Source organism: Mollisia scopiformis (assembly GCF_001500285.1).
Source record: "Mollisia scopiformis unplaced genomic scaffold LY89scaffold_34, whole genome shotgun sequence".
Classification (NCBI taxonomy): domain Eukaryota; kingdom Fungi; phylum Ascomycota; class Leotiomycetes; order Helotiales; family Mollisiaceae; genus Mollisia; species Mollisia scopiformis.
Window position 1 is genome coordinate 290,215 of NW_017263614.1, and position 13,624 is coordinate 303,838.

The 13,624-nt window shown below is 43.9% G+C and overlaps 4 protein-coding genes across 4 annotated transcripts; 2 read left to right on the forward strand and 2 right to left on the reverse strand.

The window, feature by feature from the left end:
* Window positions 1-387: 387 nt before the first annotated feature.
* On the forward strand, window positions 388-2,224 carry LY89DRAFT_725366 (MFS general substrate transporter; the record flags this gene model as incomplete). Its single annotated transcript, XM_018218971.1, has 5 exons — window positions 388-640; window positions 695-867; window positions 927-1,968; window positions 2,025-2,123; window positions 2,174-2,224. Exons 1-5 carry the CDS (start codon window positions 431-433, stop codon window positions 2,222-2,224), a joined length of 1,575 nt encoding a protein of 524 aa, XP_018062385.1. The 5' UTR covers window positions 388-430.
* Window positions 2,225-2,348: 124 nt separating this feature from the next.
* LY89DRAFT_691336 (putative aldehyde reductase) lies at window positions 2,349-3,472 on the reverse strand. The gene has a single exon (XM_018216287.1). The coding sequence runs from the start codon at window positions 3,361-3,363 to the stop codon at window positions 2,368-2,370; it is 996 nt and encodes a 331-aa protein (XP_018062386.1). The 5' UTR covers window positions 3,364-3,472; the 3' UTR covers window positions 2,349-2,367.
* Window positions 3,473-7,160: 3,688 nt separating this feature from the next.
* Window positions 7,161-8,021, forward strand: LY89DRAFT_765471 (uncharacterized protein; the record flags this gene model as incomplete). Its single annotated transcript, XM_018221671.1, has 2 exons — window positions 7,161-7,410; window positions 7,483-8,021. Coding segments are annotated over 2 exons (627 nt in total), but the record flags the coding sequence as incomplete, so codon positions are not given.
* A 1,362-nt stretch (window positions 8,022-9,383) lies between these two features.
* Window positions 9,384-11,021, reverse strand: LY89DRAFT_742328 (uncharacterized protein; the record flags this gene model as incomplete). The annotated part of the gene is made up of 1 exon (XM_018220809.1): window positions 9,384-11,021. The coding sequence occupies one exon, from the start codon at window positions 11,019-11,021 to the stop codon at window positions 9,384-9,386; it is 1,638 nt and encodes a 545-aa protein (XP_018062388.1).
* Between the last annotated feature and the right edge of the window lie 2,603 nt (window positions 11,022-13,624).

The window sequence follows — 13,624 nt, forward strand, 5'->3', positions numbered from 1 at the left end:
TGTGCCCCTGCAGAATAACGAGGATCCCATGCCTCTATTCAAGGCGTTAATGTACCTGACGGCGTTAATGCACCTCACAGCTTTGAACCTCATTTAAGTCCGCTCATGACGAAGCAAAACGTCCATCATACATCTCGGGAGTCATAAATCTCCATAGGAAAGTCAGGTCACAATTTTGTTAACAAGAAAAGTGATTGGTTCTTCCGGAGTTTTGTTACGAATTAGGTATAGACTCATTAACCGAGAGTGCTGATCCCCGTCAATGCATCCAGGGGTACCACGTGATGCATTCAATCCATGATACTTTTCGTTTTCGGAGATATTGGACATTGCTAAGCAGATATCTCTAATTCAGTGATCATGGAATTGAATATAATGGGCGTCTGGCTCTGTCGTAACATCATGGTCAAGCAACGAGATTTCATTCATTATGACAGACCTCATCCGCGACACTGTCTTCGGACACTTCGTACGCTTGATACCTGGCATCAAACTGCTCAGATATCCAGATGAGTTGAACCCTTCTCTGGGCAGACAAGCAATTGAAGAAGAAGGAAGCGATGAGACAGAAAAAATTTCCAATGGTGAGGAGGTGAAGAGCGTTCACCTTGTGGCGTGGTATGGATCCGACGATCCTGAGGTGAGAAGCTCAAGCTGGATGGAAGAGGTTGCAAATTGTTGACCTGTTTTCTAGAGTCCCCAAAACTGGTCAAGCAATACGAAATTACTTGTCACAGCACAAATCTGCGTCCTCAACTTTTCGGTCTATGTCGGTAGTGCTATCTATACACCGGGTGAGGAAAGCATCATGAAAGATTTCGGGGTTAGCACAACAACGGCAACACTAGGACTTTCTCTATTTGTTCTGTAGGTCTCAATCTCATCATTCTGTTTAAGCTCAATTTGCTGACGAATTTGTTTCATAGCGGCTACGGTCTCGGTCCAATGCTCTTCTCTCCCATGTCCGAAATGCCTCAAATCGGTCGAAGCGGAATATATTTCTGGACACTTTTCATGTTTGTCATACTTCAGCTCCCAGTCGGCTTTGCGCCCAATATATCCGTATTCCTAGCATTCCGATTCTTCACAGGCTTCTTCGGCGGACCTGTGTTAGCAACAGGTGGAGCTACCATCGCGGATATGTATCCACCTACTATGATTTCATACGGGATTTGTATCTGGGGAGCATTCGGTATTCTGGGACCAGTGCTTGGACCACTCGTCGGTGGCTTCGCTGCACAGGCAAAAGGTTGGAAATGGACGATTTGGGAGTTGACTTGGCTGTGCTCGGTGGTACTCGTCGTGCTGTTCTTCCTCATGCCTGAGACGAATCCGGACAATATACTATACAGAAGGGCTCGAAGACTACGAAAAGCAACAGGAGACAAGAGATTGAAGAGCCAGTCTGAGATCGATGCAGCAGAACATACATGGCGTGACCACTTGATCGGGCTTGGAAAGGCATTTACCCTGACGTTCTTCGAGCCAGTCGTGTTCTTCGTCGGCTTGTATACTGCTCTCCTCTACGGCGTGCTCTACATTTGGTTCGAGTCTTTCCCACTTGTTTTTGGCAATATCTACGGCTTCAACACCGGGGAGCAAGGGTTGGCATTTCTCGGCATCTTCGTTGGTGGCGTTCTCACACTGCCCTGCTATCTGCTCTGGATCAAGTACTCGTTCGTTCCTGAATTCAGCAAGCCGGTTTTTGTACCAGAGAAGATCCTTCCACCAGCCTTCTTCGGTGCCTTCGCTCTTCCGATATGCTTGTTTATGTATGGTTGGACTGCGAGAGAGAGCGTTCACTGGATTGTACCGATCATAGGCTCCGGCATTTTCACAATTGCTATCATCTGCCTCTTCAACCCGGTACTGAACTATCTCGGCATGGCATACCCAACATATGCAGCTTCAGTATATGCTGGAAACACACTTTTCAGAGCTTCTTTTGGTGTTATCTTTCCTCTATTTGTAAGTCCAAAGAAATGACAGGGATCATCGCACAACCTAATCAGATGTGGTGATAGGCACGAGCTTTGTTCCATAAGCTTGGTATCGCAGGTGGCAATTCTCTTCTTGGAGGATTGTCAATACTTTTCATCCCGATTCCATTCGTTCTATACAAAGTAGGTCAATAATAGCCGCCCAAGTCTCGAAGTTACTTACTTTGCCACAGTATGGGAAACCAATTCGTCATGCGAGCAAGAATGCAAGACACGACATCTGAACAGTATACCATAGACTAGAAAGTAGAACCAAAAATGAGAGACGGGGTATCGGAGGTAAAGAATGTTGGCGTACTTACAACCTAAGTAAGTGGGAGAGTAATTCAGGGCATAGGAGGAGAATAACTCTATATTCATTCTTCATCTACATGTGCAAGTTATCCAAGGGTGCAGCATCTTGAATAGTATCCCACAGGTCATCAATCATCGCACAAACTGCATCATTTAAAAGACCCTTCTGAACCCATTCCTTCGTCTTCCTCAGCTGCTCGGGTTTGCTAGCACCAACTGTAACCATATCACCCTTCTCAGCACTCAGACCCCCATTCCAGCACACCCAGCGATAGGCCAGCTCTGCTGGACAAATACAACTCGCCACTTTCGCAATCTCACCCCACTTTTCCAAGGCCTTGACAAGAACAGGCCGCTCACTGTACAACTGTCGATACAGACCCAAGCCACCTTTCTTTCCTTCCGGATCTTCGGGATCAACAGCAAAACGTCCTCCAGTCTCAGCAGCAGAGAGCTCCGAGCCTGAAGTACGTGCCAGAAACCCGCCTGCGAGGGCAGAATAGGCTGAGAAGGAGATATTCAGCTTTCGAAGAATTGGTAGAAGTGCTTTCTGCATGTGACGAGCGAACGCTGAGAAGTTTCCTTGGTATACGGTAGGAAGTATCCAATCATTTTTCAGGCATTGAACATGAATAGACTCTACTTCCTCCGTGGTAAAGTTTAAGAGCCCAAAAGTGGAGAATACACCTTCTTTGTGAAGTTCATTCACAGTTGGCAGCCAGGTTTCTGGTGGGTACGCAGGATCTGATCCGTGAATGTAGAAAGTTGAGAGCTTCTTGATGCCAAGGGTGCGAAGAGTGGAGTAAGCACCTTCACGTAATTTGGCGGGGTCAAGAGATCCTGGTACCCATCCTCCTGGAGATTTGCTGTCGATGATGAAGTTTCTTTTGGAGACGTTTGTAGTTCCGAGAAGAACTTCGTAATCTCCGTATAGCTGAGCGGCGTCGATGGTGGTGATTCCGGTTTCTTCGAGAACATCGAATAGATTGTTGATGGAAGTGCTGTCATAATAGGCACCGCCAGTCATGATAGAAGCGGCACCAAAAATGAGGGGAATTGGTTTAGACATCGTGAAGTCTCAGATCTGGAGTGTAGTTGATAGTGAAGGTATGGTATCTTGCTAATGATTAGAAAGAAGCAGAGAATTTTCTGCGTAGTAGAAGAGTTTTTATACCTTGTCCTACATGAGAATCGCTTACTAGGAGCAATGGATCACGATAACGGCTCTGATGGCAAGTAAGAGACCCTCTCGCAGCATGTTCCCCACTCGCAAGGTGCTGTTAAGCGAGGTGCAGGAGACAGGTTTTAGATGCTGCCGAGACCCTATAATTTTGGGTGCACCAGGGGGTGCAGGAATTAGTGTCACACTAAAATTAAGCGAAAAGGCTCGAAAATTCATTATTATATCTTTCAACTACCACAACTCACTTTTAATTGCCTTCCCATTATGCTTTATAATATCAGAACACTTCTTTAGTATCTCAACTATCCTAGCCCATACTTCTTTTATTGTGATCTTACTCTATTTTTCTTGTAGAACTCGCTTAAGATCATCTAACGTATCCTACTTCCTTTTGTACATCCTCTCTTTTAAAATACACCAATATCCTTCGATTGGGTTTAAATTCAGGGATTGTATAGAGTGGGTGAAAAGGCGTATTCCTACTTCATCTCGGGTAGTTCCTGCAAGTGAGTTGGTTACATTCTTGGGCGATTAATGCCTGTGGCTTTAATTATTATTTTTTTGCAATATAAAGGGTAAATTGTATTGTTTTTCGACGTTTTTTTGATGGCAGTAATGTAAATAGGCAACAAGCGGTCCATATAATATTTTTAAATTATCGAATTACTTTGTGGTTTGGCTTTTATTGGGTATAGAAGCTCGGCATCCTATGCTTTTAGATAAGCCTGGAACTCCTTATTTGACTTTTTTTTTTTTGGCGAAATAGCTTGCGGCGTCTCTTAGGCTGATTAATATGTTTCTCCTCATTATGATAGAACTCCAGTTTCTTACATTTTAAGTACCAATTGATTTATCTTGCTATGTGTAATTTATTACCCTCCTTTTTTGCCTTTTCTTAAATATTATCGAGATTTAATTGCGTTCCTTTTTTTTTGAGGATAAACCTAGTTTTTATCAATATTGGGTCGATATGTACTTCGTTTGTGAAGAAGTGTAGATGCTAAAAATCTTTGATAGTCTTATGCTTATGCTTTTTCTCGTACGCAACCTTTTTGCTTTTGTTTTGCGGCGAAATTTCTTTCTTAATATAGGCCATTTTGTAGCGTTAGCCATTTTTCGTATTCGCTTTAAATTAGGTTTGTAAAGCTTTTTTTTTGATGGGGATATTGTAATGCGTAATCTGATATTTTAGTAATTGGTCCCGCATTTTATTCCTTTTATTAACTAAGAATTTGCATGTAGCCTTAGACACTTGAGACTTTTTCCCAAGGTTCTTTGACGTTTTGCGAGTCTGCCGTACTGCGCTGGGCCCTAGCTCTTTGCGTTTGTTCAACTATTTGTAGCCTGTACGAGTGGGTATATTAATGCTAGCGCATATGGCTATGAACGGCTTTTTGCCTTTAAATTTTCGATAATCTTTAAAGAAATCGCGTCGCTTTAGTGTCTGATATTCACCTTGGGTAAATTCGGTTTCGGGAGTGCTTAAGCGAGCTCTAGAACGCGTTTGTGGTACTATAATTAGGTAATGCAAAAGGTTGTTTATATTTTTTAATAAAGTTATTTACTTGGGCACGGGCCATATTTTGGTGCGACACCAATTCTTGCACCCCCTGGTGGCACCTGTAATTTAGTGGATAGTCACTAAATACCAGCACCAAAGATTATGTTGGGTTACCTTATGATGACTCAACTTACAGAGAGTCAAGATACGACGAGGGCGATTTCAATACCTCGAAGATTGCAATTACGAAAAGAGGGATATCAAGGAGTTGATGTGGGCAGAATTTTCTGAAAGGGTGGGGAAGGACATTGCTTTGCAGAATTGTGGTACTTGATGTTCCAATTCGAGGATGATAAATATGTAGTTGGTAGCTGGATTTTTGCACTAGCATTAAGTATATGTTTTGTCTTCTCTCAAATCTATGAATTGACAGCGGAGACTTCCTTCAATTCTGAAGCAGATAACACTGCGTTCAATTCAAGTTACTTGCAATCACTTTGGAAGACGCGAATCATCAAGCTAAGTCGAACATTCAGATAGTGTTCTGAAGCGTGTTTTGAGGTCTTCACAATGAATGTGTGTATCCGAACCCAAGCTCTTAGCAGAGTAAGGTTTCTATGTATCTCAAATATCAATAAAAGGTTCCACGCTCTCCCCACATTGTTGGCGTCGTTGGTCATGAATACGTGATGGATCTGTGATGAGGGAAAACACAATACAAAAAAGCGTGCTCGTATGGCGAGAAGAACAAAAGAGTAGTTATCCTTCAATGGCTGTGTCTTTCCGCTAATTTAAGATGACTTGTCAGAAAATTTGAAGAACAAAAAACAACGAGATAAATAAGTTGACAGCAATACGATATTACTTGACAACCAAACTTTGAAAACGACAACTCCTCGTGCAACCACCCACTCCAGCCATCAAAACTCACTGTCTAAACCGAAATTTAGGTACACAGGTACTACACGGCCGTCCCACCCCCAGCCCTGGACTACATATCCAGCGCCTTGACCTTCCTCTGAAGTAACTGAGGCTCGCTGTCTTCGACGTGGATTTACTGTAATAGGTATCGCGTGGTTTTGGGGGTATATATGCATGATTTTAAACGAGGTGGAGTTGGAGGTGCGGAGTGGAGTGAAGTTTTGTTGAGTGAATCATAGTTCTAATTCGAGTAACCTGCTTGTAAGATTCATGCGACTCTGACAACCCCAGCCTGAATTAATGAATATCCTCACAAGAGCTGAACAGAATCTGGGGAGTCTAGCTTAAATCAAATTTAGTTCAACTAGTTATAATATAAAGAGAAGACTTCTACCATCTAGAACCATCATCTCCTCAACCCAATATGATCCATTTCGTTTGTGCGGAGCAGAGAGCCAAGGTACGGATCCCGAAGGTAGAGGGAAAGAAGATACAGGATGGGATACACGCTCTTCTACATAAAAAGATTTTCCAGTCTATCTCCAAAACGAATGTTTCTTGTTGTTAACCTTTACTATTGTTGTTTCACGATTTCTACCATCTCCTTAGTGCACTTGTCACATAGTTGACAACAATACTCAATCAACAATAATCGTTTATTTTTAACAGACCATCTTTCATGCCTACAACATACATGCCCTATCTGAAAGACAATGTCCTGCCTTCTTGCCAACAATCCAAGCATCCTCCCGGGTCACGCCATGCTTCGGAGGAGATTTTGCGCAAAGCATCTCGCCGTCAAGAATCTTAGAAACAGGTCTTTCAATAGTCCGGGGTACCTGAGATCAAGTTGCCTAACGAACATGGGGACAAAAGTCCGTGCGTTCAGGCTGTAGAACCTCGAAATTAAAACTCTTCACATTAGGACTAAACTATCAACAACTCCACCATTATGGATCCTTTTACCACTCCACCTATGTCTCCACGTCTCCCAGGTGCAGAGATCAGAACCAAGCACAAAGAGGGCATACGCCGGCTCTTCAAATTCGCTAAAATAGGCCTGCAATAGCTCCAGGGCTACTACCACCTAGGAGACAGCACAGTTAGGAAGATCCTACTATACGATGTGCCTGAAAGAGCGCGCCCTACACGCACAGGGAGACCCAGAGAATCCCTCAATGAACAGGAGGTTAGAGATATTATTGAGTATATTTGCACCGACCATGCAACTAGAGTGCTGAATTGGATCCAAATACACGATGAATTGCAACTCTCTTGCTCTGTCAAGACCCTCAAACGCCGCTGCAAAGAAGCTGGATACTACTCTTGTATCTGCTGCCAAAAGCCCTACCTCACTAAGACCCAAGCCAATGCGCGGTGGCTGTGGGGGATAGCACACATGTTTTGGACTATTTGGGAATGGAGTCAGATACTGTACTCAGATGAGGTCACATTTCAAGTTGGAGGGAAGAAATGCAAGCAGAGGTGTATTAGGAATAAGAAGGAACGCTGTCATCCTGACTGCATTCAATTCCAAATGCATAGAGGTGGCACTATTCCTGTACACTTCTTTGGTGCTGTAGGCTACGGATACAAAAGTCCATTGATCAACATTCATGGAACTGGGAAGAGTGGGGCATTTACACAAACTGATTACCTTGCTCAAGTACTCAAGCCTTATATTCAGGATTTTTTAGCTGCTTTTGCGGCTGTTTTGGGGCCTGGGAAGACCCCTCAGTTCATGGAAGACGGCAACTCTGCTCACGGCCACAAGACTACTAGCAATATTTGTGCTACTTGGCGTACTTCTATGGGTATTACTCTATTCCCCCATCCTGCAGTTAGCCCTGATATGAATCCTATTGAGAAGTGCTGGAGGAGAATAAAACAAGCTCTCCATAGGCGCCTAAGGCAGCCAACAACTAAGGTTCAAATAGTTGTAGTAGTATTAGAAGAATGAGACAAAATTCCTCAGGAATGGATCAATGGGCTTATTGAGCAGCAGGACTTCTGGGTACACGACTTAATTAAGCGATGTGGCTGGTCTACAGCTAATTAATTAATAAAATTCATGATTCTGATGCCCTGAACGCACGGACTTTTGTCCCCATGTTCGTAAGCGCTTAACGCCAGGATCCCATCTCTGGCAACTTGGATGTATGAACTTGATTCACTACCTTCTGGCACCAAAGTGTGGATGGTGAATCACTGCTTTCCTCCTTCCTTAGTATTCCCTAGTGTCATAACACTTCCCCGAGTGCTAGAATGCATAACAGTATCACTTGATAAGCGGTCTATTCACAATTATTCCCAGAAATGTATGTGTGACTCCATCACTTCTTGGGCCCAACCGTCTAAATCCAAGACAATATATAATAGAGCTCAACCCCGGAAAAATGTTTTCCCGACCAAAAATCCTTTGGCTAAGAGACCCAGGGTCAAACATCTTGTTTGCTGCTACCTTGTAGCTACGCCCACCAAAGTCTTGAGGTAACAACATATAAGTACAAGATCTTCTTTGACAAACATGTTGTTGTCAACTCAAAGAATTATGTAACATCCATGATTGAAAGTTGCTAGACAGTTGACAACAAGAGTAGATTTTGTTCTCAACATAGCAAAATCGTAAAACGGAAATACACCAGGCCACAGTGTGGTTTAGTCTTGAGTTCATGTTCAACTTGCTCTCTTTTTGGTTATCGACCGGAACGCGCAAGAATCTCGAGTCTCGATTCTTATATAGATGAGCGATTTTCGACTCTAAGCGCTTGATTTCAAATGAGCGCCTCAGGTAACTTGAACACCTCACGCAAGTTGGACACTTCACGCAACCTGACTAATTGACTCGAATAAACACAAACTGATGAACCACAATCCAGACCCAACTTCTGAAAAAACTTGAATCGTTTTCGGATATATAAACGCTCTGCTAAAGCCAGAAGTTAAGAGTTACTCTTCTATGCAGGACGTCAAAATCGCAACTGAGCATACTGGATCCGGCCTACTCACACCAAAGGCTCAACTTCCAGCTTGAAATCCCTAGCATGAGTATAAGCGTATAGCGTGAAGCAAGACGACATCTTTTGCTAGAGTAATTGCTGTTGTCAACTGTACGAAAACGCTGTCAACTTGATTCTGACTATCATTTGAGGTGCTACAGAACAACATATCTCGATATCAACACTGGCACTTATTACCCACACTTACATCCTTAAACCATGTCAAAGCCTGCCCACAAGTTATCAACTACCCTCTTGTACCTCTTCTCATAATAAGGGAACCGAAACTGCCCACTCTAGTCCACGGCTCACCAGCTGCCAGAGGCATGAATCTATTCTGACCCCTCTGAAGCTTGAATTCGAGTAATTGCTTGAAAATGTCCTTTTTATGCGATCCTAAGCATAACCACAGAAAATAGCATCGCCAAACCGTTCAAAGTGAATGAAACAAAAAGCAAACGTAGAATTAAGAAACATATACTAATCTAAGAAAAGCTTGGTATAAAGCTGGTCCACACTATGTTATTATATACTGCATCAGGAACTGATCGAAGACATGAAAAGACAGGAGCAATGAGAATCAATCGCGCAATACTATATAAAACCTCAATAATTATTGAAACGATCATTGATATATATGCAACATGTATTCTCATAATCATTTCCTGAATCATTTCCTGAGGTCCTCCTCTTCTACGATAGCGGAATCGTCCAAATAAATATTTCATTCCGAGGGCGAGACCTGGGAGAAAAGCAGTCGTAATACTTGCACCTCGCCACAACAAATGTTCGGCTTTAGTCGGAAACTCGAAATTCCATGCGAGACAGTGTATGCAGCCAAATAGTAGAGAAGAAGCAGCAAGAATGCCTGAAAAGATTCCCGTGCCCCATACCAGGTCATTCTTTACTCTCTTGTCGTGGATGGTTATAGAATGACGCACAGGATCAAGCTGAGTCCAGAAAACGCTCTTGAGGCGGTTGTCTTCATTGGAAGGAATCTTTGTCGGCCCTTTCAGAATCGTTGGGCTGTTAACATCTTTAGGTTTCCACCAATTTGCCGCATATGTGAATATTGCGGTGACTGTGAAAGCTGTGGTAGCAATCTCAAGCTGAGTAAGGGGAAGTTTGCTAGCTCTGCGAGCTATAACCTCAATGAAAAGCCATCCAATCTGCAGAATTGCGAATGTCTTTACGAGCCAATCAGCCTTGCTTTTGTCCTCGATGTCCGCTTTATCCAAAGTGATATGCTCGAGTAAGGATAAATTGCCATCAGAAATCGAATGTGTAGTCAAGGGAAAGGTCGGGCGACCGTTTGTGACAGGATCGTACTTGTCGAAATGGCGATTGGTTGTGATATCGTTAAGGCTAGAAATGTGTAGGCCGCCCATGTTCAGGTAGTACGAGTGGAGTAGTGTCCAAGTTCGAATAACTTTATATTCGCAAACTCTTGGGCCAGCGACGACTTGGATCTCCCCCTGGCCAATCTTGTCCTGTATGTCTCCGTTATTGTATCTGCCTGGAGACTGTGTATTTCCCATGGAATTGACTTCATCGGCGTGTTTTTCAAGACCAAAAAGCCAGTGTAGGAACTTCAATCCTCCACCTACATCGTCAATCTTCCATTCCCACTGGTAGACCACCGTTCTAATACCGTCATCCCGCTCATCTCTTGGGAGCCAACTATCGAATACCCTCTCGAAAGTGACGATCTGCGTTGTTTTCCATTTTCGTTTAATCCTATCGTCCAGTGGTTTGGCCATAGTATGCATGGCGTACTGATCTGCAACAGCGAGCCGGAGTTCACAGACGGCCTTCGAGAGGACTAGTTCCGGAAATAATATGGTAATGGTCATCCACTTAACTTTTCGGATGAGCTTAACTTTCCAATCGTCGGTTGGGGCTGGCACGTTGAGGTGCAGGACGGCCCAAGTGCTTGCAAGAATAGTAGAGAGACAACCAAGAACAAGCGTTAGAGTTCCCCGCCTCGACGGGCTATCAATCCATCCGACGTTTGTGTGTGCCAGCTCGTCGGATCCTGCTGTCGTATTCAAACTATCCGTAGCAACAAGGAGGTGCGGCAGGTAGAATATAAGGTAGAACGTGAGACTCCACGACTTTTTCATGACGAAGGTATTCGATCAGTGATTGCTTTTGGAACGGTAATAATAAAGCAGTCGACACAGAAGAGTTGTTATCGTTGTAGTATCGAGCTGTCACTAGTCTCCGGACACAGTTGTTGTTAATCTCTCAGCTTCTGGCAGCTGAAGATAAGTGATACGAACAACCTAGCTATTGGTTGTTGGCGGTAACATGTACTTCATTGCGATTAGATTTTGAAAGCCACTTCATGCAGTGCATCTCACATTGTCAAGTTCAGCTGCCGCAAAATTGTGGTAAGGTAGAGCCAATAGAAAAATTTGTCTTGGTTTCTTGCGACCCTGCTCGATCCAAAGCAGTGTCACTTGTTGCCTCACAGCCTTGTCTGAAAATCTCTGGGATCACATTTTAATACTCTGGAAATACGGCTGCGGCTTTCCAATTTCATCTCAAAGCTGCGAACTTGAAGATACTTCGGTGCTACGCGCCCTCTGAGTCTGTTATGATCTCCTGAAACTTGACAACATACAAGCAGGACTCAAGACCATATGAAATTGCGGCGAGGGACAAAGCTTAATTTCCGGGTATATATCAAAGAGGCTTGCGTTAAACACTGATGGTGGGCCTGGCGGGTACTTGGCGTTAACTGTAGGAAGAGGAGGAGGGGAGGAATTGGGGGAGCACGGGGAGAGAACGGAGATGTTGAGGGGTGCTGAGAAGGAGAAACAGAAAAGATCCCCGTTTGAGTATTAGTACCAATTCTCAAAAGGTAAGGAACACACTTGCTCAAGACCACCAGGAAACACAACCCCATAATATTCGTATCAATCCATACGGTTTGGATAGTATGTGTTGTCAACGGGCTACTAGCACTAAAGTCCATGGATCCCATTACTCTCGCTTGCTGTCCTGAGCCTCCAACCCCATCGAGTACATTTTCAGTTTCATTCGGTCCGAACCATAATTGTACATTCTCTCAACTAAAGAAAAAATTCTCTTATCGCGCTTTGTGCTTATGTGACAGAACGGAGAGAGTGGTGGCAGTATTAGTGGAAATGAACATTAATTACTCAGACCTACCGGTGTGTAAATTGCCCCTGCATAGTCGCGAATCTTGATCAAGTAGTTGATGGGAAAGATAGCTAAACAGTAAAAAGGTCGCAATTTCTCCAAATATGAGCAATACTGCTAGAAGATGTGCTTATGAGAAAATGGACATAAGCACTTGCGGGTTTATTCGAGGAGAAATGGGCAGATGAAGACGGGCGTGCGAAGCGAGGAAAAAAGTCGCAGGCAAAAGAGCAAGCACCACAGACACCCATTCATCACCAGTTACACACCTTGGCTGTGCTCGAGAAATCTACCCCGCATAGAGAGAGAATGACACAAGAATACACACGTGCGCCTACCAAAAGTCCAACCACCGTCGTGCCGTTTCTGCACAAGGAGTCAACATGAAGCTCTCAACAGACATGTATCACTACTCGGGCAACTTGTCAAACATCGTTCCCATCCCTTGGACAGGAGCATACCATTGTTCCGAGATCCTACTTATCTTCAGGACTTCTTCGCTCGAGGGAACATCTACGAGCTTTGAACTTGCTATCTCAACGAGGAGTTAAAACGCTATCTCTTCTTAGGCTGGCCGTTGTTCAACGGAAACGGTACGGTGCTGTCCATAGCGCCAGGCAGCAACAGTGGAGCAACAGACAAGGCGATAATGTGAAGGATATCGTTGGAGGATGTCCTGCTATACCTAGACCAAGAGATGGATCGAAAAGGGAGCAAAAATCACGTTGCTATGCCGCATTTTCAACTGGCACCGAACTTTCGCGCAGATTCTAATTCACCTTTCAATCCAACAGCATCCTCCCATTAGAAGATATCTGCAATACTGTTCATCTTCTGGCTCTACAGAACCAATGCAACTTATAGGAACAGTTCCAATTGCAACATCGGGTTCAACATAGATTAGCGATACGGGCGTTGGCTGTGCAATTTGCGCAACCCGCGCATTCAGCGCTGAACGCGCTGGTCGTTCGTGATACTATGACAGTACCGCAGGAATCAAATCATGTAAATATGAATACAAGCACAAACAATAGCTCGAACCACTCTCGAGACGAGAGAAAAGCAACATATTATCGGAGCACTTAACGAGCCACTTAGCCTATCATGTATGGTAAACTTCCAAATGCTACTTTCCCATCTACCGAACTCCAAGTTCGTCTTACAAGGACTACTTACTATCTTTCAACTCGAAGGGCAAGTAGAATAGCAAATAACCAACAACAACGAAAACTCTCTCGAGACAACACACACGTACCAACATCCAACTATCATCGCCAACCTCAACCTCACCTCCCAACCCACAAATCCAATTGACCCTAAAAAAAGCTTCCCCACCCAATAAACCAACCAAACACCCTATCCCACCAAGTCATCTAACCCTCCAACTCCTCTCACAATACCAAAAATACCACCCCATCATCGCCATCACTTGACGCATGCATAATCTCACACAACCGCAAAAGTGCAGAAAAAAAAAAAAGGACAACTTGTCTCCAAAGACAACAAAACAACGAACCCTTCCTTCCCCTCTCCTTACCTAACCATAAACCCCCCCATC

Bases quoted from the DNA above. Each gene is read 5' to 3' on its own strand.
- LY89DRAFT_691336 (XM_018216287.1), bottom strand. From the start codon at position 3,363: ATGTCTAAACCAATTCCCCTCATTTTTGGTGCCGCTTCTATCATGACT.